At 41.5% G+C, this 26360-nt stretch overlaps 1 protein-coding gene and 1 long non-coding RNA gene across 6 annotated transcripts; one reads left to right on the top strand and one right to left on the bottom strand.

Annotated features, from left to right (window-relative positions):
* The first annotated feature begins 100 nt into the window (after positions 1-100).
* Positions 101-22982, top strand: LARP7 (La ribonucleoprotein 7, transcriptional regulator). 5 transcript variants are annotated; one of them, XM_053940025.1, is made up of 14 exons: positions 101-258; positions 2769-2896; positions 3693-3901; positions 4928-5028; positions 5137-5220; positions 7257-7421; positions 7912-8020; positions 8633-9007; positions 9573-9702; positions 12105-12253; positions 13102-13220; positions 15702-15861; positions 17850-17941; positions 22531-22982. In XM_053940025.1, the coding sequence occupies exons 3-14, from the start codon at positions 3694-3696 to the stop codon at positions 22609-22611; spliced, it is 1773 nt and encodes a 590-aa protein (XP_053796000.1). In that variant the 5' UTR covers positions 101-258; positions 2769-2896; position 3693; the 3' UTR covers positions 22612-22982. The 5 variants fall into 5 exon arrangements, with proteins under 5 accessions (XP_053796000.1, XP_053795998.1, XP_053795997.1 ...); XM_053940024.1 differs by lacking the exon at positions 101-258 and adding an exon at positions 2138-2340; XM_053940023.1 differs by lacking the exon at positions 2769-2896.
* On the bottom strand, positions 22855-25579 carry LOC128786638 (uncharacterized). The gene is made up of 4 exons (XR_008430378.1): positions 25368-25579; positions 25148-25286; positions 23630-23758; positions 22855-23366 (listed from the first exon to the last, which is right to left on the bottom strand). It is a non-coding gene; the product is annotated as an uncharacterized LOC128786638 (long non-coding RNA).
* Positions 25580-26360: the final 781 nt, after the last annotated feature.

The raw sequence follows: 26360 nt of genomic DNA, 5'->3' as shown, positions 1-26360 counted from the left end.
TGACGTCACGACGGCCGCGACGCCCCGCCGGGAGGAAGTCACGTGCGCCCAGAGCGAGCCCGGCGCGCCCCCGACGCCGCCGCGCACGCGCGGGCGCCGCCGCGGGGCTTTTTTTTTTTTTTTTTTTTTTTCTTCTTCCCCCTCTCCCTTCTCTCCCTTTCTTCTCCTTCCCCACTCTCCTCTCCTCGGAAAGCCGGGCAGCGCGTCGCGCCGGGGACGGAGGCGGAGCGGTGTCGCCGCGGCGGCGGCCGCAAGCAGGTCAGCGGCCGGGGAGGGGCTGTGGGTTTGCCGGTTGCAGCGGCGGCGGCGCAGACAGGGGGCGCTGTCGCTCCCTCAGCGGCTTTCCCGCCGCCCGCGCGCGGAGTTCCCCACACCCCCCACACCCCCCCCCCGCCGCCCCCGCGCGCTCCCCTCACGGCCGGGGCGGGGGTCGCGCCGGTCCCCTCAGGTCGCGGCGTCGCAGTGTAACCCTGAGACGTGCTTTGCCCGCCCCCTGGGCATCCTCCTCACCCGGTGCCCGCTGCTCCCCACGCCCGCGGCGCCTTGCTGAGGGCTCGTCGCTACCCCGGGGCGCTGAGGTGGCTTTGCCCGCAAGTGATGCGCAAGTGGCTCTTGTGCGTGGTGTCCAGTCTTGGCGCCTGGTGTTGGGCCCAAGGGACTCGTGCTGAGGGGTCTTTGGGCCCCTGAGACTTAGTGTGGCTTGTTTTTTTAAGTGTTGTGTCGGTAAGATCTGTAAATCGCTTTAGCAGCAGCGCCTGCAGTGGTCACTACGTGTGTGCAGTGGTAAGCGTGTGGTGCTCAGGCTTCTCAGGGTAAGTCAGGGCTAGAAAAATCTATTTCACGTTGTGGGCTGCCCTTATTTGAAGAGTAAAGAAGGTGAGGTTCTCCCATGGATTTTCAGTGGTTTTGGTCGAGTGCAGCAGCTACCAGGGCCGCAGAATGCTTGGTTTTTGTAACCACATCCATTCTGCTTCCAAGTACATCTTCCTTCTGTTTTCCTCCAGCAGCTCTGCTGTTTGTTCAGTTCCTTAACCACCTACTTGTCCCCACAGGGAAAGAGCCAGAAATAAGTTCTCAGGTCTTAAAATTCATTTGTGTTTCTTGAGGGTGAGCTATTGTGAGGTGAAGGAGCTGGGCTGCCCTTTTGGTGTCATACAGGTGAATCCACCAAATCGGGGTGCGGTGCTGGCCTGTATTTTAATTGTAACCACAGAATCGCTTATGCTGGGAGCGACCTCTGAGATCGAGTCCAACCTTTGACCGGTCACCACCTTGTCACCCAGACCGTGGCACTGAGTCCCGCGGCCGCTCTGGAGCACAAATAAATCCACTTTGCGCACAGCTAACACACAGGGATCTCCCTAGGTGTGCGAACAGTTTTAGCGCTCGTCGCAGGCAAGTGGAAGCAAAGCCTTTCATGTTTTTGGGCACAGCTGTTTCGTGAAATCCATCAACTGCAGTTTAAGATAATGCACTGGTTTCATTGCATAAAATGGGAGGGGGAAAGCAGAATTTTCTCTGGTTTTAGGTTAAGAAATTTGTGCTGGCCCCCATGTATTATTAACTGGTGTCCTTTGTTACCTCACTTTGCACAGAGAGAAGTTTCAGGGCAGGGCAGGAACTTCGGCCTGCAGCTCTGCCTGTGTCTGTATTGGTGAAAAACTGTTTCAGGATGTGTCTTTTTAAGTAGTTTCAGGTTTGCTGAATACTTGCATTTATTCTGTAGTACATACCTAGGGCTGCCCCTAGCTCTACAAAAACATTTTCATAGTACATAAAGTATTTTAAATTCTTCTTTTTTCTCCCTCATCCCTTATTGCCCATTTTAATTATTAAAATACCCCAAGCAAACAAACATTTGCATCAGTGCTTAAAATAACAAAGTATATTTTATATCTGCACCCTTTTTCCTCCGGGCCTTGTATTACAGTTGAATTTTATTATGTTTTCCAGATGTTGATAATAATAGAAACTGGGGTTGTATATGGCTTAGCACTGAAATCTTTAATTTTTATCGAGCCTAGAGAAGTTTCTATAGATGAGTGTGGAGCTGTGCTTTATTTATTTATTTATTTTTGCTTTCCTGAAGTTCCTTCCCTCTCTTTAATTGTCCCTCCTTTTCTGGTTTCTCTCTGGCACACAGAGGCAACTGCGATTTTATTTCTTTTGAGGAGACCTTTGCTTTATCAGTGTGAAGTTTTGACCCTGCCTTTGCTTTGCTCTGATTTTAATTTGTTTATCAGAGTAGTGCTGGTAGTGTGAGAGTTGGCACGCGAGAAATACCGACTGCCTTACACCCGGGCACGTGGAGATCGCTGAATTCATTACCTGGATTTTTATGTACGTCTTAATGGTTGATATTTGCTCTGACTCGGGAGCAGCTTGAAGTACAAAGTAATTTCCTCAAAGCTTCATTTCTAAAGGACAAAGCGAGAGGGAAGCCTGGAGTGCGGCTTGCAGCTGCTTTTCCTCTAGCTCTAATGAGAACCCCTCTTCTGGGAAGGAAGTCCCGGAGCTGAGGGACTCAAAATGCTTCTCAAAACAAAGCTGTGCTGTCCCTGGGCCGCACTAATGTGTCGCTGTGGTCCCTTCACGCTGTTCAGCCGCCACAGATAGCCCAAAATGACATTTTACGTTTGTGAAGCGCTTCAGTGCAGCCCTCGGCTGAGCAGCGCCTTGCCTGCTGGTTATTAATACGGAAAGCTTGCTGAAGGGCTTGAGCGGAGCTTGAACTTGCTGAGCAGTTTTACCTGGCTTATCTTTCCAAGGTGACTGCTGACCTTTCACTATCTTGAGTCGTCAGCTCACAGCGGGGGAGAGGCTGATCTCCGGCTGAGGAAGCCTGATTTGCACAAGAATTTGGGGACCATTTCCATTTCGCCATCCTGTTGTCGAGGTGGGCTTCCTCTCTGATGGCTGTGCTCTCGTTTCACTCTCCTCTGCCTTGGCAGAGAGCTGAGAAGTCTTTCATATGGTGATTGCGACATTAATTACTTTAATTTTTGTGTTAATTTATTTTTCCAAAAGCTGTCTGCTTCTGGCAGCGTTCTTTGTTTTGTTTGTGTGAAATGAGGTACTGAAGTGGTGACTGGCAGGTCTCAGCTGCAGCGAATTGAAACGTGAACAGAAGAGATGAATTGGTGCTAAAACAGTTTTCTATTTTTCAAGATGTATCTGTATACTAAGTCACTTGGTCCTAGTTAGTGTTTATTTTCCAGGGGCCTGTTCTGGAGTTCTGACAGACCTAGGTTTGCCAATAGAGACACTTTATTGACTTGCTGCTCTTGGGCAGGGCCTTGGCAGCTGCTGGAGTGAGTGGTTTGCATTTTTGACATAATAAAGACAATTTTTTAAAAACCAACCTTACTGTTAGCAGATCTGCCATGATCAAGGCTAATACAGGGTTAGTTTCTGAAGTGTGTAGTGCTCGTGGGTTTTGTGTGTGATCTTTCTGATGGTTTGTACTGTGAGTTAGGGGGAGTGGAGAAAAAATCATGTATCTTTTTTCAATTCTTGGAGAAAGGTGTTTATGAGGAGGGAAGTTACCTGCTTTTCAGCTTTAGTTGTTGTAGACTCTTTTTAGCAAGTAACTTGCTTTTCTGGTAACAGGGCAGAAGATTAAACAAGAACATTTGCTTCTTGAAATAACTCCTTTTGTGTTTTTAAAATTATATTTACATCTCATTTGACAGAATGACGGGAATGGAGACTGAAACAGCGAGAGACAAAGCCATGGAAGAAGAAAGCACGGAGCAGAAAAAGGAAAGAGAGAAGAAGAAGAGGTCAAGAGTTAAACAGGTGCTGGCAGATATAGCCAAGCAAGTGGATTTCTGGTTTGGTGATGTTAATCTCCACAAAGACAGATTTCTTCGAGAACAAATAGAGAAGTCCAGAGATGGCTGTAAGTTTATTTTCAGCGTATTTCAGCAAACACATTTCGCTTTGTTCTTGCCTGTATTGCTGGCACCAGTGACAGGTTATTTTGAGGTGCGTGTCTTCTCCTGGGAAAGGCAGGACTTCCATGCTGGAAATCAGCATCAGCAGCTCAGGAGATAGAACTCGTACTAGATTTAAAAAATTTTATTTGCTCTTTCTCTTCTTCTGTCCTGTCAGCCCTAGGATAAAGACATCTCCTAGGGTAGAAATGACTGTTTGGGAGACCTGATTTTCTTTTTCAGTTTTGTATAATTTTAAGAACAAGCCATGAAACAAGAGTAATTGGGCCCTCAGAGGTACTGTACTTGTTTTCCAGGGTCAATAGATGCAGAAGTTAAAATGTCACTCAAACATGTTGTTAAGCATAGGTATTTTGTTAATTTTCTCTCTACAAGTTTGATAAGAAACTGTGTATTTGCTTGTAGGGTCACTGTGAGTCTCTTCAGACAATTTTTAATGTGGTTGTTTGAATTTTTCTAAGGGCCCCCTTATATAATTACTGAAGTAATAAATAAGTAAAAATTACCCTACATTTTCTAGAGATACTAGACATGTCTAAATTTTTATTAAGACTAACGCTACATAATTTTCTGTCAAGGTTTTAGCGGCGTGTCTGGTTGAGACTGAGGTGCAGGCAGGGCCTCTGTGTTGGCAGCACCGGGTTGAATACTCAATGAGTACTTGAAGGAGAGGCATATTTTCAATGCAAATGGTTTTTTGTGCTGTAAAACTACATCAGAAAAGGGGTTTTTCTTCCTTTCTTTTCGAAGACAGCAGTTGTCAGTGGGGAAGTAAAAGAACGAAATTCCTTTGCTAAAGGTTAGCACAGAAGAAAATTAAATTTAGGTGTACTTATTAAATTTTGATGGTAAAAATTTTCTGTGAATCCTTGGTTAAATACTGCACTTAGAACTTGTAGGTTGTTTCACAAGAGAACAAGTGGAGTAGAGCACACCACCTGATTTCATAATTGCACTTTTTTCCCCCCTAGATGTTGACATATCACTTCTTGTTTCTTTCAACAAAATGAAAAAATTGACTACTGATGGGAAGCTGATCGCTCGGGCAGTTAAAAGTTCATCTGTTGTAGAGGTATTGAGCATCTCACCCTTCTGTGTTTGCTGGTGCTGGAAATGTTCTGATGGGGTGCTGAAATAAGCAATAATCTCATGGAAAACACTAATTTGTCCCTGCTTTCAGCTGGACTTGGAAGGAACCAGGATCAGGAGACGCCAGCCTCTGGGCGAGTGCCCGAAGGACGTGGACAGTCGGACTGTCTATGTGGTAAGTCTGGACTTGTGTGCCTGCCTGCTTGTTCCTAACTATGGAAACTCTTTGTGCTTCGGGAATTTTCCTTGGCTGCTGCTGATTGTGCAGCAAAGGTAAAAGAAATTAATTAAGCACAGGCAGGTGAGCAAGAGCTGAGAGCAGCTGTGGCAAGAAAGGGCTTTGCTTGGTGCAGAGATTTCTTGTGCCAGCTTAAATAGGTTTAAATGCTTCCCAGGCTGAAAAGGTGTAATTTCATTGCACTGAGCTATTGCTCTGTTCACTGGGCTTTTTTAGAGGAGCACCAGTAAGTATTAAGAAATATTTACTAATTACATTAATGTCGTTAAAGCTGTTTAATAGCAACTAAATTAGCTTCATCAAACAGGATCTAGCTGCATTCCCAAGTTTATCAGGGTACTTTAAACAGCATTATCTGTTTATAAGATCTGTTACTGTAAGTGCCTCTGGTTTTGTACACACAAACACCATTCTTTTCAAGGCAGACTATACCTGAAAAATTTTAACGATCCTCCTAATAGCACACTGTCCCTTGGCTACCTTGATACTGGAATGACTGCTTAATTTAAATGAAAATAGTTTGTGCTGATGGGATAAGTCTGCATCTCACTATGGTATTTCAGCCCTGTCTGAGTGAAAAAGCTGTTACATTGTGGAGCCAACTCAGTGGTAGATTATCAAGCAATCTGGTGGTTGAGCTTTTTCTCATTTAAACCATAGGCAGTTTTATTTACTAGATTTGAAGCCACTGTGGAATTTGCTTTGTCTCTCTTTGCTTTTTGTGACAAGTACAATTTTTGCTGTGTACCTTTAGCTGTTGGCAGCTGAGTTAGTATTTTCCAGACAACCCTGAGTTTTCTGTAATAAAGATACACAATAATCATGGCCGGAATGCCAGCCCATTCACATAAGGAGGAACTGATCTGCTCTGATGATTCCTTCCTCAACAAAAGCCTGGGAAAGTTGTTTGGCTTTTTTTTTTTAATTTTTTTTAATGCAATGTGCCAGGCAGAATATTTTCCTACCATGATTACAGGGACTGCTTAGAACGGTGAAATACTTTGTCTGTATCATTTTTGGATAAGATATTCTAAGTCACGAGCCACATTGTCCATACAGAGCTTAAGCCTGTGGCTAAATGTTTTGTAAATAGCTGGTATGTGGCAGTGGGAGAGTAGAAGTAGTCCAGGTATTGGTAGGTTAAATTTCTCTGGAACTATGTGACATTTTATATGCTTTACCATAGACTTCACTATTATACTATTAAAACTTGAAGTAGCTGGCTTTTCAACCTAAAGCCAAAACATAACAAAATGTTTTTCTGAGGATGGCAAAGTTTATGAAAAAAGAAAATCTGAATGTGATGAGTGTTTCCCTACAAGGAGAACTTTTTAGTGCAGTAACTTGTGAAAAAAAAAATGAAATAGTGTGGACACTGTTGTTGTTTAGGCATGAATTTGGGAGTGGGAATTTAAAGTGTTCCGTTGGGTCTAGTGAGAAATTGGTGTGACACGATTTCTGTGTGACTGGGGAGGGGAAATGCTGAACTCAGACACAGAGTCTGCAAGCTGCTAAAACCTGTTGCTATATTAAGGACTTTATAGAAGTAAAAATCAGACAATTTTGTCATCCAAGAAGCTGCCTAAAAGATTCTGCTCATATTGGCTACTGGTAAAAATTTTATCAGTAGTGACTCTTTACTGGCCTGCAGGAATTCCTTCTGTGATACCTTCCTGCATTACCAGCAATTAAAAATAGCTTGTGCTTTGCAGAGGGTAGTTTGAGACAAGCCAGTCTGGTATTTGCTCCAAGGTTTTAAATTTACCACGAGATTTTGTGTTGCAAAGATCCAGCTGTGGGTGAGGTCTTGGTATGTCATGTGAAGAAGATAAGCATCTAAATTAAATACATAATATATTTAGTATAGGTATATTAATAATTAGAGCTCTGTTCTCAGGTCACTTTTTGTTACCTGGATACGTTGCCTCTCAACATTTTGATATCAAACTTCCATATTTTTTTTCCTCCTTTAGGAGCTGCTTCCCAAGAACGTCAATCACAGTTGGATTGAGCGGGTGTTTGGGAAGTGTGGCAATGTAGTTTACGTCAGTATCCCCCGCTACAGAAGTACTGGGGATCCAAAGGGCTTTGCTTTTGTTGAATTTGAAACTAAAGAACAAGCAGAGAAAGCCATTGAGGTGAGTGCTGCTGCCTCTCTTGCTGACATTGTTCCTGGTGTCACATTGTGGTATGAATGGTGTGCTCTTTACTAGGTTCACTTACACTGAATCTTAGAGAAATTCCAAAAATATCACCATCCAAAAGCTTCACTTAACAGGAGTTAGCTCCTTTTTCCTGCTTCCAGGCCTACAATCAGTGCCACAATTCTTTAAAGATTTAATTCTATTAATAACCTGAAGACTTAGAAATACAATGGCTTTTTTTTTTTTTTGTGAGTAATTTGGTTGGCCACTCTTGGCATGTTTTACAGATCTCTGTGTAACAAAAAAATTATGTTTAAATTTCATCCAGCAAGCATAGTCAAACCTAATTTTCTGTATTAAAATGTGATTTGAAAGTATTATATATTGAAGTGTGATAAAGATTCTTGGTTTTAACTTGGATGCAGACTCTTTAAAGAAGGTATGGTTTTGTGGTTTTATGTGGTTCTCAATTTCCTTGTTTTAGTTTTTGAATAATCCACCAGAAGAAGCACCACGGAAACCTGGGATTTTCCCCAAAACAGTAAAGAATAAACCAGTTCCTACACTGAATTCAAGTGACAACACTGTAGTAGGTGAGTGGGATCAAGGAAATGTTATTAAGTTTCTTGGATCAGTTTTGTGCCTCAGCTTCTGAAGAGAAAGTTCTCATCTGCTGTGTTACTGCAGTTTAATTTCATGTGTCTTAAAATTGTTTTTCATAAAAACAATTCACCTTGCTGTGTTTGGCCAGCATGGGCTGAGGTATGAAAAATCTACTGTACTTTACAAACCAGTATCCCAGATTTCGTTGCAACTTCATCACTGAAACATTTTCCCTCATTTCTGGTGGTCTAATACAATTTCCCAGACCTCAGACACCCTCTCTGTTTTTTCTAAGACTAATGATAAATCACATTAATATTCCTCACAATTATCACCAGTTCTTTGTTATACCAGCAACTGTTAAGTGGAAACTAAAAAATGAAATCAAACCAATGGTTTTCAAACCCTGCTTTAGACCCAGGTTTTTTTTTTTTCCTCTTCTTGAAACACCCAGGAGAAACTTTGTGTCCATGTCTTGCATCTCTTCCATAGATTGACGACCCTGTTTTGTCATATGTGCTGCTTTCATTATGCAGCTTAAGTAAATATTCTAATCTAGTGTTTAATCATGGGCAGTTTTAAATGTTGTGGTTTTCATCCAGAAGAGAAGAAAAAGAAAAAAAAGAAGAAATCCAAAATAAAGAAAGAGAGCAATGCACAGGCAGCTGCAGAGCCAAAGGAATCAAACACTCACACTACAACGGAGCCAGTACCCAAGGCTAAAAGACACAGGACTCCATCAGAGTGTTCTGAGATGGAGGCAACTGAGACTCCCAAGCAACCCTCCAAAAGGGAGAAGAGGAAATGGGACAGAACAGAGAGCTCAGAGGTAACCTGGGAAAGCAGGCCAGGAAAGAGAAAAAGCACCACCTCAGGAGATGGTGAGACATCAGCTCCGAAAATTAGGAAAACTGCTGAAAAAGGTGAAGTTGAAACAGTGAAAGAAGAAACAACAGAAGCTCCAAAAGATTCCAATGGTAAGAATTCTTACCTCTTTTTATTATCATGATTTCTATGCATGAATGAAACGGAATGGTAGATATCCCTTATGGATGAGGAGTGATGGGATGGATATAGTGGAAGCATTAGATCAGCTTTGGCATGTAAGTGTTCCCTGCACTTAAAATTAAACCTTGTAGTCACTCTAAGGAGGGGACCTACCCATGGAATGAGGAAGAACTTGCAAGAAGTAGGGAAATCTAATCAGAAGTCAAAATAGTTCAAAGAAGTTCATATCGATTGAACTTGCGTGAAGTATGGGTTAATCAGACAGGTTGGGTAAATGGAGACAGCACGGGAATCTAGATAAATAAATTAAAATACAAAAGGGAAAAGCTAACGATCCGTTTGTTGCATGAGATAAGAAAAGCTGCATTGAAATGAGATTTAGTGTAAGAAGCAAAGTAAGCTCGGGTAGTCAATGAAAATGGACCAGAAGTAGTTAATACAAAGAACCAGTAGATATTGAATGTGATTTTATTGTAATTATGGTTAACTATCCATGTTTGAATTAATGTTTTCATTTGATCTGTTCTAATGTAGAAGTTTCTGCAGAAGAAGACAAAGACAAAAAAGACACATCCCTCTCCAAATCTAAAAGGAAGCACAAGAAAAAACACAAAGAGAGACACAAAATGGGTGAAGAAGTCATCCCCCTCAGGGTACTCTCCAAGTAGGTGACATAAATTCCCTGTTTTCTGTGATATCACAGATTTAATTTTTTTTTTCTTTAATAGTAGTACTAGGGAAATGGTTGGCTGGCTTTGTAAAGGAACCTCCTAAATTAGAAGATCCCCCAGTTTTTTTATTTGTCACACCTACTGTAATTATGAAATAAATCAATAGATTTTAATCTCGTTCCATGTTGGGCCACTTTAGTTGTATATACCTGGGGGATATTGTTGCTTTGTGGTACCACATTTTTAATGTTTGTGCAATGTTTGGATGTTCAGGTTTTCCTGCAGAATGCAGTTTTTTGTCACTTGTAGGAAAATTTAAGTCACATGTTTTGTATAGTTTATTAAAGTTTTATTGCTTAAAACCTTTAATTCACCACATTTCAAATCTTTGAAATTATTTCCGAAGTCTTGATATGTCTGACAGTCCATCACCATTGCTAAAGTGCAATTCCAATTTTTACACAACAGAGTTGCATATTAGCAACAGTATTAGCCTGTAGCAAGAAGATCGAAGAATCTTCATTGCTTCATGTGTAAAGTTCTGCAAACCTTATAATCCAAGTGTTGGGCTTTTAGGAGTCACCACAACTAAAACATGGAAGCACTTACTTTTTAGGCATCCAGCAAGTACCTCCATGTTAAAGTAGAGGGGGTCCTTGCCACCTTGAACTGCAAAATTGTGCTTTATGTAGAAACACATCTTTTTATAATTTGATACATTTCCAGAGGAAAGTGTTGAGGTTAAAAGGATTCACCACCACTAAAACATGGAAGCACTTACTGTTGTGAACCAAAGCAAGCACATCCACATTTAAGTTGTGGGGGTCCTTCAGGAGAAAAACTACATAAAATTAAAACAAAAATGCAGTAATAAAAACCATCTAGGCACATTTCCTGTGAGAAGCCTTCGAACATTAGGATCCACCGCCACTGAAACATGGAAGCACTTACTTTTTTAGGCAGCAGGTACCTCCATGTTAAAGCAAAGGGAGACCTTCAAAATTAAAAATCGCTTCAGGTGAACTTTAGGCGCTTAAGATTTTAGTTCTTGGAAAATATCTGCTCACAGCTGAACTTCTTTTTCCCGGATCTAAAAATCTTCAGGATCTAAAAATCCTCAACTGAAGTGCAGGCAAAAAAAAAAATATATATATAATCCCGGATGAAGTTTCAGGATTCACCTCTACTAAAACATGGAAGCACTTACTTTTTCTATATCACAGAAAGCACCTCCATGTTAAAGTAAAAGGGGTCCACCAAAAAAAAAAAAAAATCAAACCAAAAAATACCCAGTTTATCGGCGGAGCTTGTCCTCTGCCATCGGCGTTCTGACCAAACTGCAACAAACACAACAAGAGTTTTGGTTAAAAGTTATTCAATTGTAGCAAAAGGGTAAAATGTAAAATGTTTAAAGAGTGTAAGCATTGCAAATACTTACCTGACTCATTCTCCATGATCTCCTCTTCCTTTGGCAAGTCACAAAGTTTCTCCTTGAGCTCGTATTTATACCAAACCTTGCTATGGGATGGTGTTGCCTTTTTATCTCCAAGAATCATTACGTGGGTCTTTTGTTATTTTAATGCCTTTGCTCTGCTGAGAATGTATGATCCTGGGCGAGTCTGGATGCTTTTTTGAAGTATACAGTTGTCACTGTTAACAGCTAAAACCATTACCACAAGATATCCTCCTCTTTAAAAATCCTCTATCAGCTTGTTTGATAGCACAGATTAGGGTAACAATGAGTCGTTCTCACAGTGGCACTGCGGGCATTGTGTTGCTGTGGAGCAAAGCTCTCGCTGTTTGCAGAAACATCTCCATGTTAAATGTATGTAAATATATAAATTGCTTCCATGGGGGGGTATTTTTTAACCAAAATCCATTTGAATAGGGAGGAATGTCCTTATCTCGGTAGATTTTTGGTGAGTTTAACCAGTTGTTGATTTTCCATCAATGATTTTTTTTCTAGAAACTGAGTGACTGATTCTTAATATAGTGACACAGGAGTGGGTTCACTGAACTAATTCAGTGAATTGAGAGTTCACTGTCTCTGAATTAACTCTGAATTTGGTGCCTGTGCTCTGTGTAGTTCTAGTGGCAAACACAGTTCACCAAACTCTTCTCTATGCTGTGTGAATATTTAAAGCAAATTAGAAAGCCACTCTGTTGATATGATAGGTTGATGTTGTTGGAACTTTGCAATGTCCTGGGAAATTGAGTTAGGGACAATATTGAATTTGACCGAAGTGCAGTGAGATCTCCAATGGCAGAATGGTCTGCACTGTTCACCGAGTCCACCTAAAGCTGTTTGTAACCTGTTAAATTACCACTAAGTCTCTAAACATCAGTTTCTTGTTTGCAACTGACATCCTGTGCCTGTGTTGCTTGCTGCTTTTAGGACTGAATGGATGGATTTGAAGCAAGAATATTTGGCTCTACAGAAAGCCAGCATGGCCTCCTTAAAGAAAACGATGTCTCAAATCAAACCTGAGCCTGTGGGAGAAATGGAGACGGAATCTGGTGTGCAGAAACCTGAAAACAACAAAAGTAATCCTGGGTTTTGTCTTGTTTCCTTAGTGTTTCTCCTATGCTAACACAAGTGGTACAAGACCCTGGTCTTGCAGGAACACTGCCACAAGTTTTTATTTTGTAAAATGCTGCCGTTTTCTCAAAACATCATATAGTAAAAGTCACTCCCTCCCTGTATTTAGGTGAATTTGCTACTAGGGAGTTATGTAAGTAAATACTCTAGTGATTTCAGCATATTTCAGTAGCACTTGCTAGGCTTACAGATATATTTAGGTAATGGTAATTATTAGGCCTCAGAGAGGTAAATGAACAATCAGTTTTCTTGGTGCTTCAGCTTGGGCCAGACCTGCTTGGATTTAACTGTACCACAGGTATTAAGAAAGCCAGCTTGGAATTGGGCTTTATCAGCTCTAGGGATAAGAGGAGCTTTGAAATTATATCTTTGTAGTTAAATTTCTACTTTTATTTCTGGTTTAGAATCCTTCTTTATTTTGTTTCCTCTGAATACTCTGTACTTCTCTTCACTAACCTCAACACTGATGTTCCAGTGGGCCCTCTGCATGTTTTTAATCACTCTGTAACTGCGGGGTTGCTATTGATACAATATAAAATAGGAAGGAGCCTATGGACTGTAAAAATGTCTCAAAGACTTTTTCTTGAAGCTGTTTCTTTTTTTAGTAAAATTTTCATGAACCTGTGGAGAATCTTGATCCTTCTTTTAATAAACCTCAAACTGCAGTAACCATATTTGATGCTTGTTTACATTGTTACTTCTGTGCTTTCATAATGTCTTAATTTTTTCAACCGAATAAATGTAAAAACTTTTTTTCTCTTCCCCCCCCCCCCACCGTTTTTAACTTGACCAGCCACCAGTGAAGATTGTGCCCCTCCCGCCAAGGCCAACACAATGGGGCCTCAGTTTGTCAGCGGAGTAATTGTGAAGATCATTAGCACCGAGCCCCTGCCGGGCAGGAAGCAGATCAAGGTAATGCCTTTGTAACCTCAGGGTAGCTGTTAGCCTTTCCTCTTACCCTGCCCCCCAAATGTTTGAATATGGAATACCATTTCACCCAGTCTCACTGATTTTTTTTTTTTTTTCCTTTTTCTCATCTATTTGGCCAGTAGCTGAGTAAAAATTCTTTAGTGTCTCTTAATGGCAGATTTTTCAGTGGCAAAATGGGGTAAAGGAGGATATTTCACAGTAAAACCAAACCTTTAGTGTGCTTGGAACAATGTCAAGTTTATCATGAAAACATTGAGGGGAGCAAGCAATGCTCTGGTGCTTTCCAGTTTCAAAAACCGGAGCTGGAGCCTTCTTCAGTGTTCTGCATTTGTCACTGTGCCAGTCACCCTGACAAGAGAGCTATAGAAGTATACCTGTGGGGACTTGTAAAAGTTTATGGTGTTTTTATCATTAACGGGAATTTGGGGGCAGGAAAATGCTCTCTGCATGAGAAACCAATTTTCTTTATTTCAGAAAGAATTTTACAATGACAAAAAACTCCATTTCAGGGAGAGTTACAGCAGTGGAACTTGTTGATTCCATCTGTTTTTTCCTAATGCAAGTGCTCATTTTTCTCGATTTAAAAAGTGGTTAGATACCTTCAGGTCCGTGTGATGACACAAACCAAAAGTTACACACATAAATTCTTTCTAAGGAATATAGCAGTTTTAAGCTGCATCCTTTCGAAATGGAAATATTAAGAGTTTTCCAAAGGAAATAAGAGGGTTTTTTCCAGATCCTGAATTTTCCATTAAATGTTACGCAGGACATTTTCTTTCCCGAATTGCACTTTAGGATGAGTAACAGCTGCAAAGAATTTGAACAGCTTCAACTCAGGTTGGTGCACACACATATCCAGCCCAGTCGGGACAACGAGGGAGTGGTTTAAAATGCAAGTTCTGCTACTGTTTATCAAACATTTGTAACCACGGAGGCCATTTCGAGTCACCAGCTGCTTGCAAGTGTGTGGGGCTTGGTGTGTGTAGATGAACCTAAGCAACATGAGAGACTGTCTCACTGAAAAGCCTCATCTCACTGGTGGTGGGGTTTCAGCTTAATCAGCCTGATCTTTCTCCCTGTGTTTGAAGGCAGCTGTCTGAGCGCTGGAGACACAGAGAGAATGTGCTGCAAGTTGTTCCTGCAACCTTTGAGGGCCTCTTGGACTCCAGGATATACCTCACTGGGTTAAGTTTGTGTCACACCCTGATAGGCTGTGGGCAACAGGACAGCTTAGTATTTAAAAAGCAGAAAACTTCAGAAAACCTAAATTATTTTGATACTTCTTTCTTTTCCTGCCCACACTAGCTGTATGAGTTGGTGGAAGGCAGAAGTGCAACCAGACCTGGCGTTGCTGTGTTACTGGGCTATCAGCTGCAGCAAACTGCCACTGAGCAGTGCTTCAGGCCTTTTTTCCTCTCAGACTTCCAGAACTGAGCTGCATTTTTCGTTGTATGGAAGCAATGATGCATTACACACAGCTTGGAAAGGTCTTTACAGTGTAGTTTAGATATTATTTTGATGTTTTCATTTTACACTTCTCTGTTTCCCTATTTTGCCCTTAAGGTGCTCCTCAGAGCTACTCACTTTTGCCAGCTCCAACAAACTGTTTGGTTAGTTTTAGTTTTCCATGAAATGATCACTTTGGGATAACAGAATAAGGCTGGAAAGTAGCTTTTGTTGGCTCTCAAATGATCCTAACAGGTGTTGTCACTTAATTCTTGTTTTGTTTTAAGGTTGCTCTTGGTAGTGGAGGGTTAAAAGCAGTGTGTGATTCCTGAATAGAAGCATCTTACTTGAGATGCCTGCTGTGAACAAAATTGACTAGGAATGTGTGGTCCTACTTAATTTTCCTAACAGCAGGAATTACAAGTGAAGTACTTCATCTGCAAGAGCATTTGTGACTCTTCTCCCTTCAGCTGTCAGTGAAAATTTTCAGGCAGAGGTCACTTCATAAAGATAGAGTTGTTTTACTACTGCTCCTTTCTCAAATCATCTGCCATGCATCAGCTTGCTTTTATACATTTAATGTGTAGAATCAAGTTTGATGTTTTTCTCTTAGACTGAGATCTACCGACGTTATAGTGCACAGTTTTTACTTTTGAAAACAATCAGATAGAGTGTTGAAATAAATGGGTGATGATCCATTAGTAAAATGATACCATAACATTTCCAGGAATTACTGCTTTAAATTGTTAATGGGAGGGCAGGATGAGAGATAGATGGGTAGATGTTGCAGGCTCATAAATCAGAATTCAGTTATAACCTTCTTAGGACAAAAATGTTAATTCAAGACTCTTTGACAAGGGATTGATTGACTAAATGACAAAGTTCAGTTACTGCCTCCTACTTCATGACCTTTTTGAAAATGTTAACAACCTCCAAATGGAATGGTCAAAAGTCACTCTTTTTAAGTTCTCTTTTTGAAGGCTGATTTATGGAGTGTCTTGTCTCATGCTCTGACAGGATGCTCTGGCAGTGCTGGCTGAGGTGGCTTATGTTGACATGCTGGAGGGGGACACCGAATGTCACGTCCGTTTTAAGACTCCTGAGGATGCACAGACTGTCATGAAATCATACAAAGAAATACAGATCAAAAACAACTGGAAATTCGAGGTTCTCACTGGTAAGAATTCTTTTTTTCATGGAAGTATGGGATAAGCCTTAAATACTGTGAAAGGGATGGTTCCTGGTGAATTGATGGATACATTTAGCTATCTCATGAGAAAAAGATTGCATGTTTAGTTGTTTTATTTTCTGGGAGTCTTCTCATTTTGCAATTACTGTGAAATTGATTTTAAAAAAAGGGATTTTATGTCACCGTTCAGAGCAAAATGATGATTTTTGCTTGCTGTTACAAACTTAATTCTGTTCTTTTTAAATGGATTTGCTTCATTTTCAGTGGCAAAGGACTATAGAATCTAAATCACTTTGCAGCTTTATGAATATAAAATTCTGATAATGCAAAAGAATTTTAAAGGAACACTTTATTGAAAATACTGAGCATATGTGTGAAATGACATGGCAAGGATCTAACAGCATAGATACACTTAAAGTGGGTGTTAGCACTTACGTACTAATTGATCTTTACTTTTCAGGAAGTTGAATAATTTAGGCCAGAATAAGAAGGGCTCTACTTTTCAACTTCATTTTAATGTGTGTTGTTTCTTTCTGAAATGACTGTGCTGTTCTAAATTTGTATCTTGTATTAGACTGGATTAGTTTACCAAGTGTAGAGAAGCCTCTTTGTGGGATTGAGGGATAGAAAAAAGAGGAAGTCTGTCAAACTTAGTGTATTCATAAAACTTTTGTATTTGAGAGATGCACCAAAAATTGTAAATATGGAAAAAAACCCTGAACAGGTTAAACAGTCAATATGAGACTGCCTCATCTGTATTTAAATATTTTACCCCACACCTGCCTACATCCTCATTTAGGACCCAGTCTCATGGGTGCAGGGATGTAGACGCCAGTTAAGGATTGCAGGAGGAGAAGCTTTGATGGAAGCATTAACCTTCATGATCATGTCAAAGTTAATTGAAGTTTGAGACTCAGTGAGTGCTACTAATGTCATTTGCAGATAGATTTGTCTCCTGTGTGCTCTGTGTTTCAGAGATCCAGAAATAACCTCAAATTTTGTGTTCTAAGCTGTGTGCTCTGTGTCTGTTTGTTTGCCTCTGGTTTTGTATCCTTACATCAGAGTGTAGTAGGAGATTAGGAGTAAGTACTACATTGTAGCAGCATTCCATTCATGGTCTTAAGATTTATTTTTTTTCTAACTGGCTCATTGAAATGAGAATGGAAAAGCTTTCCAGGAATGCACAAAGGACTCACAGTAAGGATTTTTGTTTTTCTTGGTGGCAGAAGGTGAAAGATGGAAAGGAAAGAATCTTTAATGCTCTCTACAGCAGGGACTAAAGATTTCCCAGTAGTATTTCACTCTTCAGGATTTGACTTTAAGTATCTTCAGCTTGGCATCTGGCAAGATGGTGAGCATCTGTGATCACGTTGAGATGTTAACTTTTGCAGGAATCTTTTCTGAGATCATTCAGAAACTTCCCTGTGGCTGAAGATGAACCCTGAGACCTTGCAAAATGATATCACAGAATTCCCATTGTGATAATTACATCACAAACCAGGAGGAGCAGTGGCAAACTGCTGCTTCCCTGCAAAGTAGCTGCTGAGAAAAGCTGCAGAATTTTTTGCTGTTGTATTGCTGCCCATGTTCAAATATTCCTGACAACTCATGAAGTCCCCAGGCAATGGTTTTGATGAAACAAAATAGTCTCAATTGTTCTTAGAGTAGTTACTTTTTTTTTTTTTGTCTCTTGTTTGGTAGCTGTTAAAAATGTGTCAGAGGTTGAGTACATCAGTAAATCAAAGGGGTCTGTGTATGCTGTGGTGAAACTTCAGCTAAAACTCAGCTCCTTTTGCTGATGACAGGTAGAGAGCAACTCTATGTGGCTTCTGTGGATAGGAAATTTGAGACTACTGGGGAAGTACTTGTTGGGTTTCCCTAACAGGTATCTTCATGAGCGTTTACCTTATGAAAGATTTCATCTACTTCTCGTGGCTACGTTTATTGACACTCCTCAATGTCAACTTTCCCCCAAGGTGACCATGAACAACGTTACTGGCAGAAGATTTTGGTGGACAGACAAGCTAAGCTGAACCAGCCTCGAGAAAAGAAGCGGGGTACTGAGAAGGTAACCTGCAAATCTCGGCTTTTTCCTCTACAGCCGCGGCTGAAAACATGACACCGTTTCTGCATTGCTCCACGTGGTTTGACACTCTGTATATTTAAATCAGTTAAATCACTTCCTGCTGACCTGGCAGCAGGGTTTTACAGCCACAAAGTAGAGAGTGTGGCTGTCCTGCTGCAGCTGACAAGTGCAAGGCTTGTCACTACAGGGACAATTGGAGCAAGTTAAGTCCATGACTAAAGGCCTGAACTTAATTTGTAAGCTGGATTTCTTCTGAAACCCTGTCTGAATGAACTCATTAATAAGCTAAGTAGTTTTGATGTGCTCTAGTGAAATCAAGTCTAGTGCTACACTCTTAAATCTGTTTTGATCCAGAATATAATTTTCTTGAGAGCGAATCTCACTTCCCTCACAATTAACAGTTTTATTTGTGCTGTGGCAAATGCTGGTGTGTTCCCAGAGTGGTCAGGAGCCCCTGCTCTGACCCAGCCAAATCTGGGTGCTGCTGCCAGCATCCATGGCTGTACAGCTTCCAATTCCAAACTGGGACATGGCAGCCTCCTCCTGGCTGTGCCTGTCTGGGCACAGCATTGAGGCTGGGCTGCAGCACTGAAGGAGTGTTGCAATGAGCTTGCAGGCTGCAGCCTCTACTCCAGCCCCAGCAGATCCTTCCAGGCATGAAAGGTTCCTTGATTAAGCCAGTCAGATCCCTGACTTGACAGAGAGGAGCCAGAGAGTATTTCACAGACCTTTTATTGCCAGGTTTGCTTCACACACACTCCAGATAAGGTTTCTGAGTTGGCTTTAGCCTGAATTTTTTTTTTGCTGTGGCTTGCAAAACTTTGGAATCATCTGACCTTAATTATTTGTTGTTGACTTTGGAGACTCTTTGTTTCCTGGACACTAGGAAAAAAATACTGTCCCATATAAAATGGAAAATAAATATTTCATTGACCTAAAGGAACAGCAGTCATATGGGTCAAAACCTTATCTTGTACAAGGCATGGTTTTCCTGTCTTATCCTGTTTGTGTGAATGTTCTTTCAGAGATCCTGCAGATAAATGAGCTGAGATTTTTTTAAACAAAGATGTACATAAAAAATTTGCCCAAAGGTCTAATTTAATTTTCTTGAAAGCCTAAAAATGGTATTGATTCGAGGCATTTTTCTTTAATATAAGCACAAATGGAATTTGGAATTTGAAAACCACAGCTTTAGAACATTTTTCTGATTGCTGCCAGGATTTTTTTTTTAAATTTTACTTTTACTTTTTTAAACCAAAAGTGCCAGTGAGACATTTGATTTGAATTTTGATTGTAGGAGCCCTTGCTCTCAAGTTTCTCTTCTTCATCTTTTGAAGATTGGTATTTGTTGACCAAGCTGGTGTAAATTGGGCAGTAAGGTACCTCATCTAGGCTTGCAAATACAAACTGTCTCGGTTCTGCCTAACAATTGGCAGCACAAGGATGCAAACTCCTGCTCCTTCCCCCTGCCCATCACCTTGCCACACAGGGAGGTGTGAACTTCAAAGCCAGGGAATTCTATTTAAATGCTAACGCTGTTAAGCAAAACATCAAGACAAGAATGCCTTGCTGCAGTCAGTAAGTCTTAACCCCTTCCTTGCTTTTATACAGGCTGTATTCCTGAAATACAGACTGCTAATAAAAAATATTTTTCTGTTCACTAATACTTTCCCACTTGAAAATTTTTCCTTAGTACTTCCAAGGTGATTTCTTTTCAAGGTCTCAAAGGTAGAAGTAGTACAGTAATTCATAATTTAACCTGTTCAGTAAAATGTGCCATTAGTGTGCCTTTCTTGTCGAGGTCTATTCTGTTAATGATGTTTGAAATCCCTTACAACATTTTGAAGTGGGGCTTTTTGCCTGTTAGCTGCATTATGATTGGAATTAAGGCATCTTATATTTTCTTTGAATCGGTGTTGAAATGCATGGACTGCATCCCATCACAGGCAGCACACAGTGTTTGAGTTTAGGCAGTCTGATTCCTCTTTTCCATGTTTTCTAAAAAGTCCAGGCCTACTGGGCTTTCCTCAGGATATCGGTAAAGGATCACTGCAGCAGATATGGTAGAGATTTCACTTCCTCTGGCATAGTTCATGTAATAAACCAGATGTCCAAAAGAGATAGGATATCCCAAGGTTCCTCAGAAAAGACCTGGCCATCCTTTGGAGTGAAAAAGGTGTCCAGTGTCTTTCCCCCTGGCCTGGTAGATTGTCTCCCCTCTGCTGCCCCTTCTCAATCCATCTTCCCTTTTGTCTGTTTAACTGCCTGATGAAACCACCTCCGTGATTTACTGATACAGATGGAAAGCTTCCAGCCAGAGCTGCTTTTTAGGGCAGTGCCACTTTATTCAGACCTAAAGCAATTCATCAGTCTGTAGCCTTAAACTCCAGACCGGTCGGAGTCTCCCGTTGCCAAAGCCGGGGCGTGAGTGCCGCAAGCTTCCCGCTTGGATCCTCGTCTCCTGGGGGGAGGTGCTGCTGAGCCTCCTTTGCACCTTGAACCCCTTCCACCGGGGAAGGAGGAAGTTTAGGAGGGTGGGAGGGCTGGGAGAAGTGAAAGGCATTTGGCGAGGGAGTGAGAATTTGGGAAGGGTGGAATAATTTGCAGTGGCAAAGGAGGACGGTGGGAATGTCTGGGCACAGCAGCTCTCCTGATGATGGTGCCTGCGGCTCGGGGGCTGTGTCCTTGCAAGACTGGCAGCTCCCTGTCTGTGGGTCGTGGGACAGCTGCCACCCCAGAACACCTTTCCCTGGTAGCTGTGGAATGGCTGGATCCCTGCTTGGGTTCAGGAGTAGATGGGTGCTTATATGTGGGTGCTTATATGTAGGTGCTGGTACTGGTTTGATGAGCTAAAAATGGAAATCTTAGAGGCCTCTTGCAAATTCTGGAATGGAAACACTCAGCAAAATGAACTAGACAGGTAGTATCTTAGAGCTTCCCTTCCCATGTGTGTCATTCTCCATTCCATGTGCTGAAGGAGCAAGCCACTGTACTCTGCTTCCTCTTAGGGCTGAACTATTTTAGACTGGTTTTTTTTAGGCATCAGAGAATAAAAGTTAGCCATCTTGAGGTCATTTTTATTGCTGGAAACTGGTTGGAAAGCCTTGCTTGCCACAGTGAGTGCAGCAGCACAACGTGCACAACTGCACAGCCAGTGCAGTCCAGCACAACCTCTGTGCTGTGTGCAGGACTCAGTCATATGCAGGAGTAATAAATAATTTGATTTGTGTGTGAACTCGTTCAAATCTGGCACACTGGATTGCCTGGGGTGCAAGTGACCCCATAACACCAGCTAATATGGTTGAGTAGTCCCCAGCAGAGAAGTTGCTGTGGGCTTTTCTTTGGGTTTTCTGTTGGTTTGGTTTTGTTTTGTTTTTTGAGGGGGTGGTGATTCTGGTTTTTGTTTTTTGGGGTTGTGGGGGTTTTAAATTTTTTTTTTTTTAATTTTTGAGGGTATTTTTGTGTTCCGTGTGAGTGCATTTTTGTGTGGTTTCTTGTGTTGCTTTGTGGTTCCTGTATGTGTGTGGTTTTGTGTATATTGTGATGGGTTTTGTGGGTTCTGTACATGCCTTTGATTGTTGGTTTTTGTGGGATTTGGGGATTTTATGTGTACTTTTAGTTCTCATCATGTACTGGCCTTTTGGAGTTGTTTTGAGAGGCTTGGAAGAGTTCTGGTAATTTTTTTCATTTGGGTATTTTTTTTGGCAGATTGCACATTTGCAGGGGTAGGTTTTGGTGTTTCTTAGTGGTTTTGGGTTTCTTCTGTTATTTTTAAGGAGGCTGGTGGGGTTTTGGGGCGGAGGGGAATTGGGGGTTCTGTATGTGCCTTTCAGTGTGTCCATGTGTTGGATCCTGTGGGGTTTTTTTGTGCCTCCAGGTTGTGGTGTTGTGTTGGTTTGTGGTGTTTCTCCACAAGCCTTTGTGTGTGTATTCTTGTGTTGATTTGTGGGTTTTGAACGTGTTTTTGTGTGCATTCTTGTGCTGTTACAGGGAGTTTGTGGTTTCTTCATGTTCCTGTGCAGGTTTTAGGGGTTTTGTGGTTTCCGTGCGTGTTCTGATGTGAATTTGTGGTTTCAGTTTGAATGTTTTTGCCTGGGTTTGGGGCTTTTTGAGGCACATGGGTTTTGTGTGTGTTTTCAGTGTGTTTGTGTATTTGTTCATGTATGGGGTTTATAAGGGTTTTTTATTTTGTGTGTGCTTATTGTGGTTTCTGCACTTCTGTGGTTTTTCTTCAGTGGTTTTATGTGGAGTTTCTGTGGTGTGCTGAGCATATATATGGGGTTTTTTCCTGTTCAAAATTCCACAATATTCAAAAAGCATTCTTTTTTTTTTTTTTTTTTTTTTTGTGGTTTAACCTTGTTTTTCCTACATCAGTGGCAAAATAAATCTAATAAAAGGATAGAGTTTTTTAACTTCCTGTATGAGGCTGTATTTTAGGACTTTGAAATTGCAGTTTCCATGTCTTCAACCATATTGGGAGGAAGGAGGGATAGAATATATCCATGATTGTAAGGTCAAATCCTAACAGTATGGTTTTTCTCTGATTTCCCACATCATTTTTCCTGTTGCAGTTGATTGCCAAAGCTGAAAGGATGCGACTGGAGAAGACTCAACAGACAAGCAAACACATTCGTTTCACTGATGACAACTAACCAGGGTTGATGGTGAGCTTGGAAGTGAACTGTAGGTATTCCAAATAAGCAACCAAAACCAGCCCTCACCACCGCTGCTGCTTACAGCAACTAAACCCGGGCCCTTGGATCCGTGACTCTGCAGACTGCAAGTGTGAAGATTGGTTCCGAGTCCCATTCTTAATACGCTGAATGTTTTCTGCTTCTGAGCCCTTAGGTAAAGCTTTTTGGAACATGTGTATGATGAGATCTTCCTTTAGTTCACTTCCAGTTTGTTGGGATTTTTTTTTGGGGTGTTTTTTTTTTTTTTTTTTTTTTTTTTTGTTTTTGTTTTGTTTTGTTTTTGTATGTTTTATACAGTAGGTTATAAAATAAAATGCTTGAGAATTTCAGTTGTGTATCTCTAATTCTTCCATTTGCTTTTTATGAGACTATAAATAATAAAAGTGGTAAATGCTGCATAAACCTCTCTAGGCCTCCTTTTAGTCCATCAAGCTGTTTCAAAATAGAGGAAAATAATCTTCTGTTACTTTCAAGTGGGTAGGGCTGGCAGGAAATCTGCCATTGAGGAGTTTGGAAGGAAATTTCCTTGTATAAATACACAGTAAACTGAATTTAGAATTTTTTTATTTTTTAGAAGAATCTTCAGAAGAAGACATAAGAGTATGTTTGGTACATCTCATTACTCACTTGCAGATAAGTGTTCAAGTTGTATAATTCACAAGTTAGGATGGTGATTTTAATGGCTTTAAGGTGTTTCATGGAGGATAAGCAGTCTGAAAAAAAGGAAAATTAAATGTGAAATTGGAATTCTCCACAAGGTTTCACTTCTGTTTGACTGAGTCTGCTGGTGGGGCAGGATTGAAGGGACAGGGAATAACAGTGATCAGACTGAAGATAGCAGGAGTACAGAGGGGGGAAAAGTACAAGATAAGGGACCAACTTCCAGGGCTGGAGGGGAAGAGCTTGCTGATGGTCCTTGGAAATGGTGTATGGAGGATTCCTCCCAGAGGGCTGCAGGGGAAAGGCAGGAACTAACCTGTATGCCAGGCACTCCTGCAGTATTCCTGTTTAGTCCAATTGCAGCATTTTTAAATCTTTAACTCCTCTCTTTTCTTAGGTGGGTGAGAGCTTGGGTGACACAGCAGAGAGGAGTTTTCATACCCAGCTGTGAAAAGATTTGATCAATTTATATCTTCTAGGCATCCAGCCTGAAAGACAGGAGGGGTTTGTTCCCTTTTCCCCTTTGTGATGTGAAGGGAAAAAATAAACCCCACAGCCTAGCCTGGGTAAAATGCTTGGGATTTTGCTGCTGAAATACATTTAAGTCAAAAATATATCTGTGTTATAAATAATTTAGGTCATAAATGATTCAGACTTTTTATGCTTGGTGGAGAGTGGAACAGAACTGCAAAAGTGTGAGTTTGGGAGTTTTGCTCGTTTATTAATAATTCCTAATTTGAGCACATAGAAGTCATCCTTTTGTTTCTTTCCATATTTATGCAGGTTAATTTCCTTACACTTAAACATCAATTTTCTTTTTCTCCTTTTCCAAACTAGTGCAACAATCTGCTCCAGCAGAGCATGCCAGTTGGTGTTTAATACTTCCTCAAGGAGTTAATAACAGAATTTTTGCCACTTAATTCAGAAGTCAGGAATTGAGAGGATGGCCTAGATGTTTTTACAAAAGAAGCTTGGATTCTCAAGTGTGCTGGAATGGTTTGTGCATTTTTTTCTTTAAGTACAAATGACAATTAATTGCTGCTGCTGTCTTTCCCCATCTGGCTGAGTTTTACCAGCCCAAGAATTGCATCCCTAAAGCAACTTCTGTTTGACCTCTAGGAGCTTCCCACACTGATATTTTCCTTTCTTTTTCCTCAAAAAACACATTTTATTTGGAAATTCAGGGTGATACTGTAAAACTGTAGGAATTGTTAACCTTGGAGTGCTCCTTTGTTGTTGCTGATTTTTCTGTCTCCCCAGACTGTTTTGAAATAACATCATTACATTGCCATCCGTCTGCCTGGAGCACAACCCAGCATTGATTCTGCTCTTTGTGACCCAGCACAGGGGCTGAATCTGAAATTATTTTTAGCACTCATATTTTTACCTCTCTTCCACGAGTTGCAGACTGTGCATGGCAGCAGCAGGACTGGTTTTAGTGGAACACACTAATATTCCCTGATATTCCAGGGTTACTGGACCTGCTGTTTTTCAATAGCCACTGGCCCCCACTCAGCACAGTATCCTACTCACACATGGTGCTGCTACCCCACTGTCCTTTCTACCTGTCCCTGCAATGTGGAAAAGCCTTTTTACACTAGATTTTGCACCTTTGGTTAATGTTTGTTGGACTGTCCTCATCCTACCATCACCTGGAGCAAACCTGTTCTGCCTGGTTTGTTTTACACAGCTAATACCTGTGTTTTGGGAGGTTTTTCCCCCTAAGATATTTACTGTACCCCAGTTTAAGTCAGACTTCAAGGCATCCTTGAAAGCCAGCAGGTAAGTACATTATCTTCTTCTAGAGAGGCTCTAAATCACATTAGAAAATTACCTTCTGATAGATGACAAAGGCACTTGCCTGCCCAGGTCCCTGAAAACATGGGTCAGTGTCATAATTGCTTTCTTAATCGTTACCACGGTGTCTAATGATCCCAGGCAGGATTAAATCATGGGAATAATGCTGCACAGTGCTGGAAAAATAATTAGATCAGCTATGCTTGGGTGACTTTGAGATTGCCTGAGTGAGGCAGTAAGTAATGCAGTTACTTTACCTACAAGGGATGGCTCTGCTGTGGATGGTGTTAGGAAGCTGCCAGTTCCCAGGGGCCTTGGCAGCACACAAGTGTCCCTTGGTTTACAGCAGGGCCAGGCCAGCTCTTGTATTCATCCCTGCCTTTGCTGGGATGGTGCTGACAGCATACTTGGCACTCCTAGCTGTCACCCAAGTCACACCAATGCTGGCAAAAACCGGGAGAAAATGGAACAGGAGAAGCTGGGAAAGCTTTGCTGGCTGTTGCCAAGGTGACTGGGTTTGTGCTGGACAAACACTGCTGCGCTATTCTCGCCTTGTGGCATTTTGAGTGGAACCAAACAAACTCCTCCAGAGGCAGAACAAGTGGGACAGGGGTGAAGGGAAGGGACAAACCAGCTCTGGCACTTGGGAGTGAGTGGTGTCTCTGTGGCCAGAGGGGCTACCTGGGATCTCTCTCCTGGCCCTGTGCACCCCTTGGAGGCCGCTGGCTGCCAGGAATGCTGTTTCCAAATGTTTCCTTGCAGTGTGCAATCCTGGTGATTTGTGTGAAAGAAAGCACTTGGAATGCAGTGAGGAGTCTGATGGGAAACGCCTTCTAGTGTGGTGTGATTTCATCAGGGCCGTTGACTACCCCTTTTACCATTCTGGGCTAGAACTGGGACTTCACCTCTATCAGATTTCATTTCTTGTTTTGTTTTTGTGTGGTTATTTGTTTGTTTGTTTGTTTTTGTTTGTGTGTGTGGGTTTTTTTGTTTTGTTTTGGTTTTTTGTTTTGTTTTGTTTTTTTTTCCAGACTTTTCATTCCCTCTGTGGTGTTACTACCCTGACTAAGCTGACAACTCCTCAAGTCCTGTGCTGTATCTAAACCCGGCTCTGACGGCCTGGGAAGGCTGGGGGTGAGGGTGACAGCCCCAGGAGGTGTCCATGGGACAGGGAGGCTCCTGCCTGGGCTGTGCTGAGGCCCTCCCGGGACCAGCAGAGGGCAAAGCTGCTCCAGCTGTCCTGGGCTGGA

This window comes from Vidua chalybeata, chromosome 4 (assembly GCF_026979565.1).
Source record: "Vidua chalybeata isolate OUT-0048 chromosome 4, bVidCha1 merged haplotype, whole genome shotgun sequence".
In the NCBI taxonomy this organism is placed as follows: domain Eukaryota; kingdom Metazoa; phylum Chordata; class Aves; order Passeriformes; family Viduidae; genus Vidua; species Vidua chalybeata.
Note: the sequence above shows the minus strand (reverse complement) of the source record. Positions and strands in the feature narration are given on the sequence as shown.

What these genes read in the sequence shown, in the direction of transcription:
- LARP7 (XM_053940021.1), top strand. An exon ending in ACAGTCGGACTGTCTATGTG is followed by an intron (nt 5,221 to 7,256) that starts GTAAGTCTGGAC and finishes TTCCTCCTTTAG; the next exon opens with GAGCTGCTTCCCAAGAACGT. An exon ending in AAGTGACAACACTGTAGTAG is followed by an intron (nt 8,021 to 8,632) that starts GTGAGTGGGATC and finishes GTTTTCATCCAG; the next exon opens with AAGAGAAGAAAAAGAAAAAA.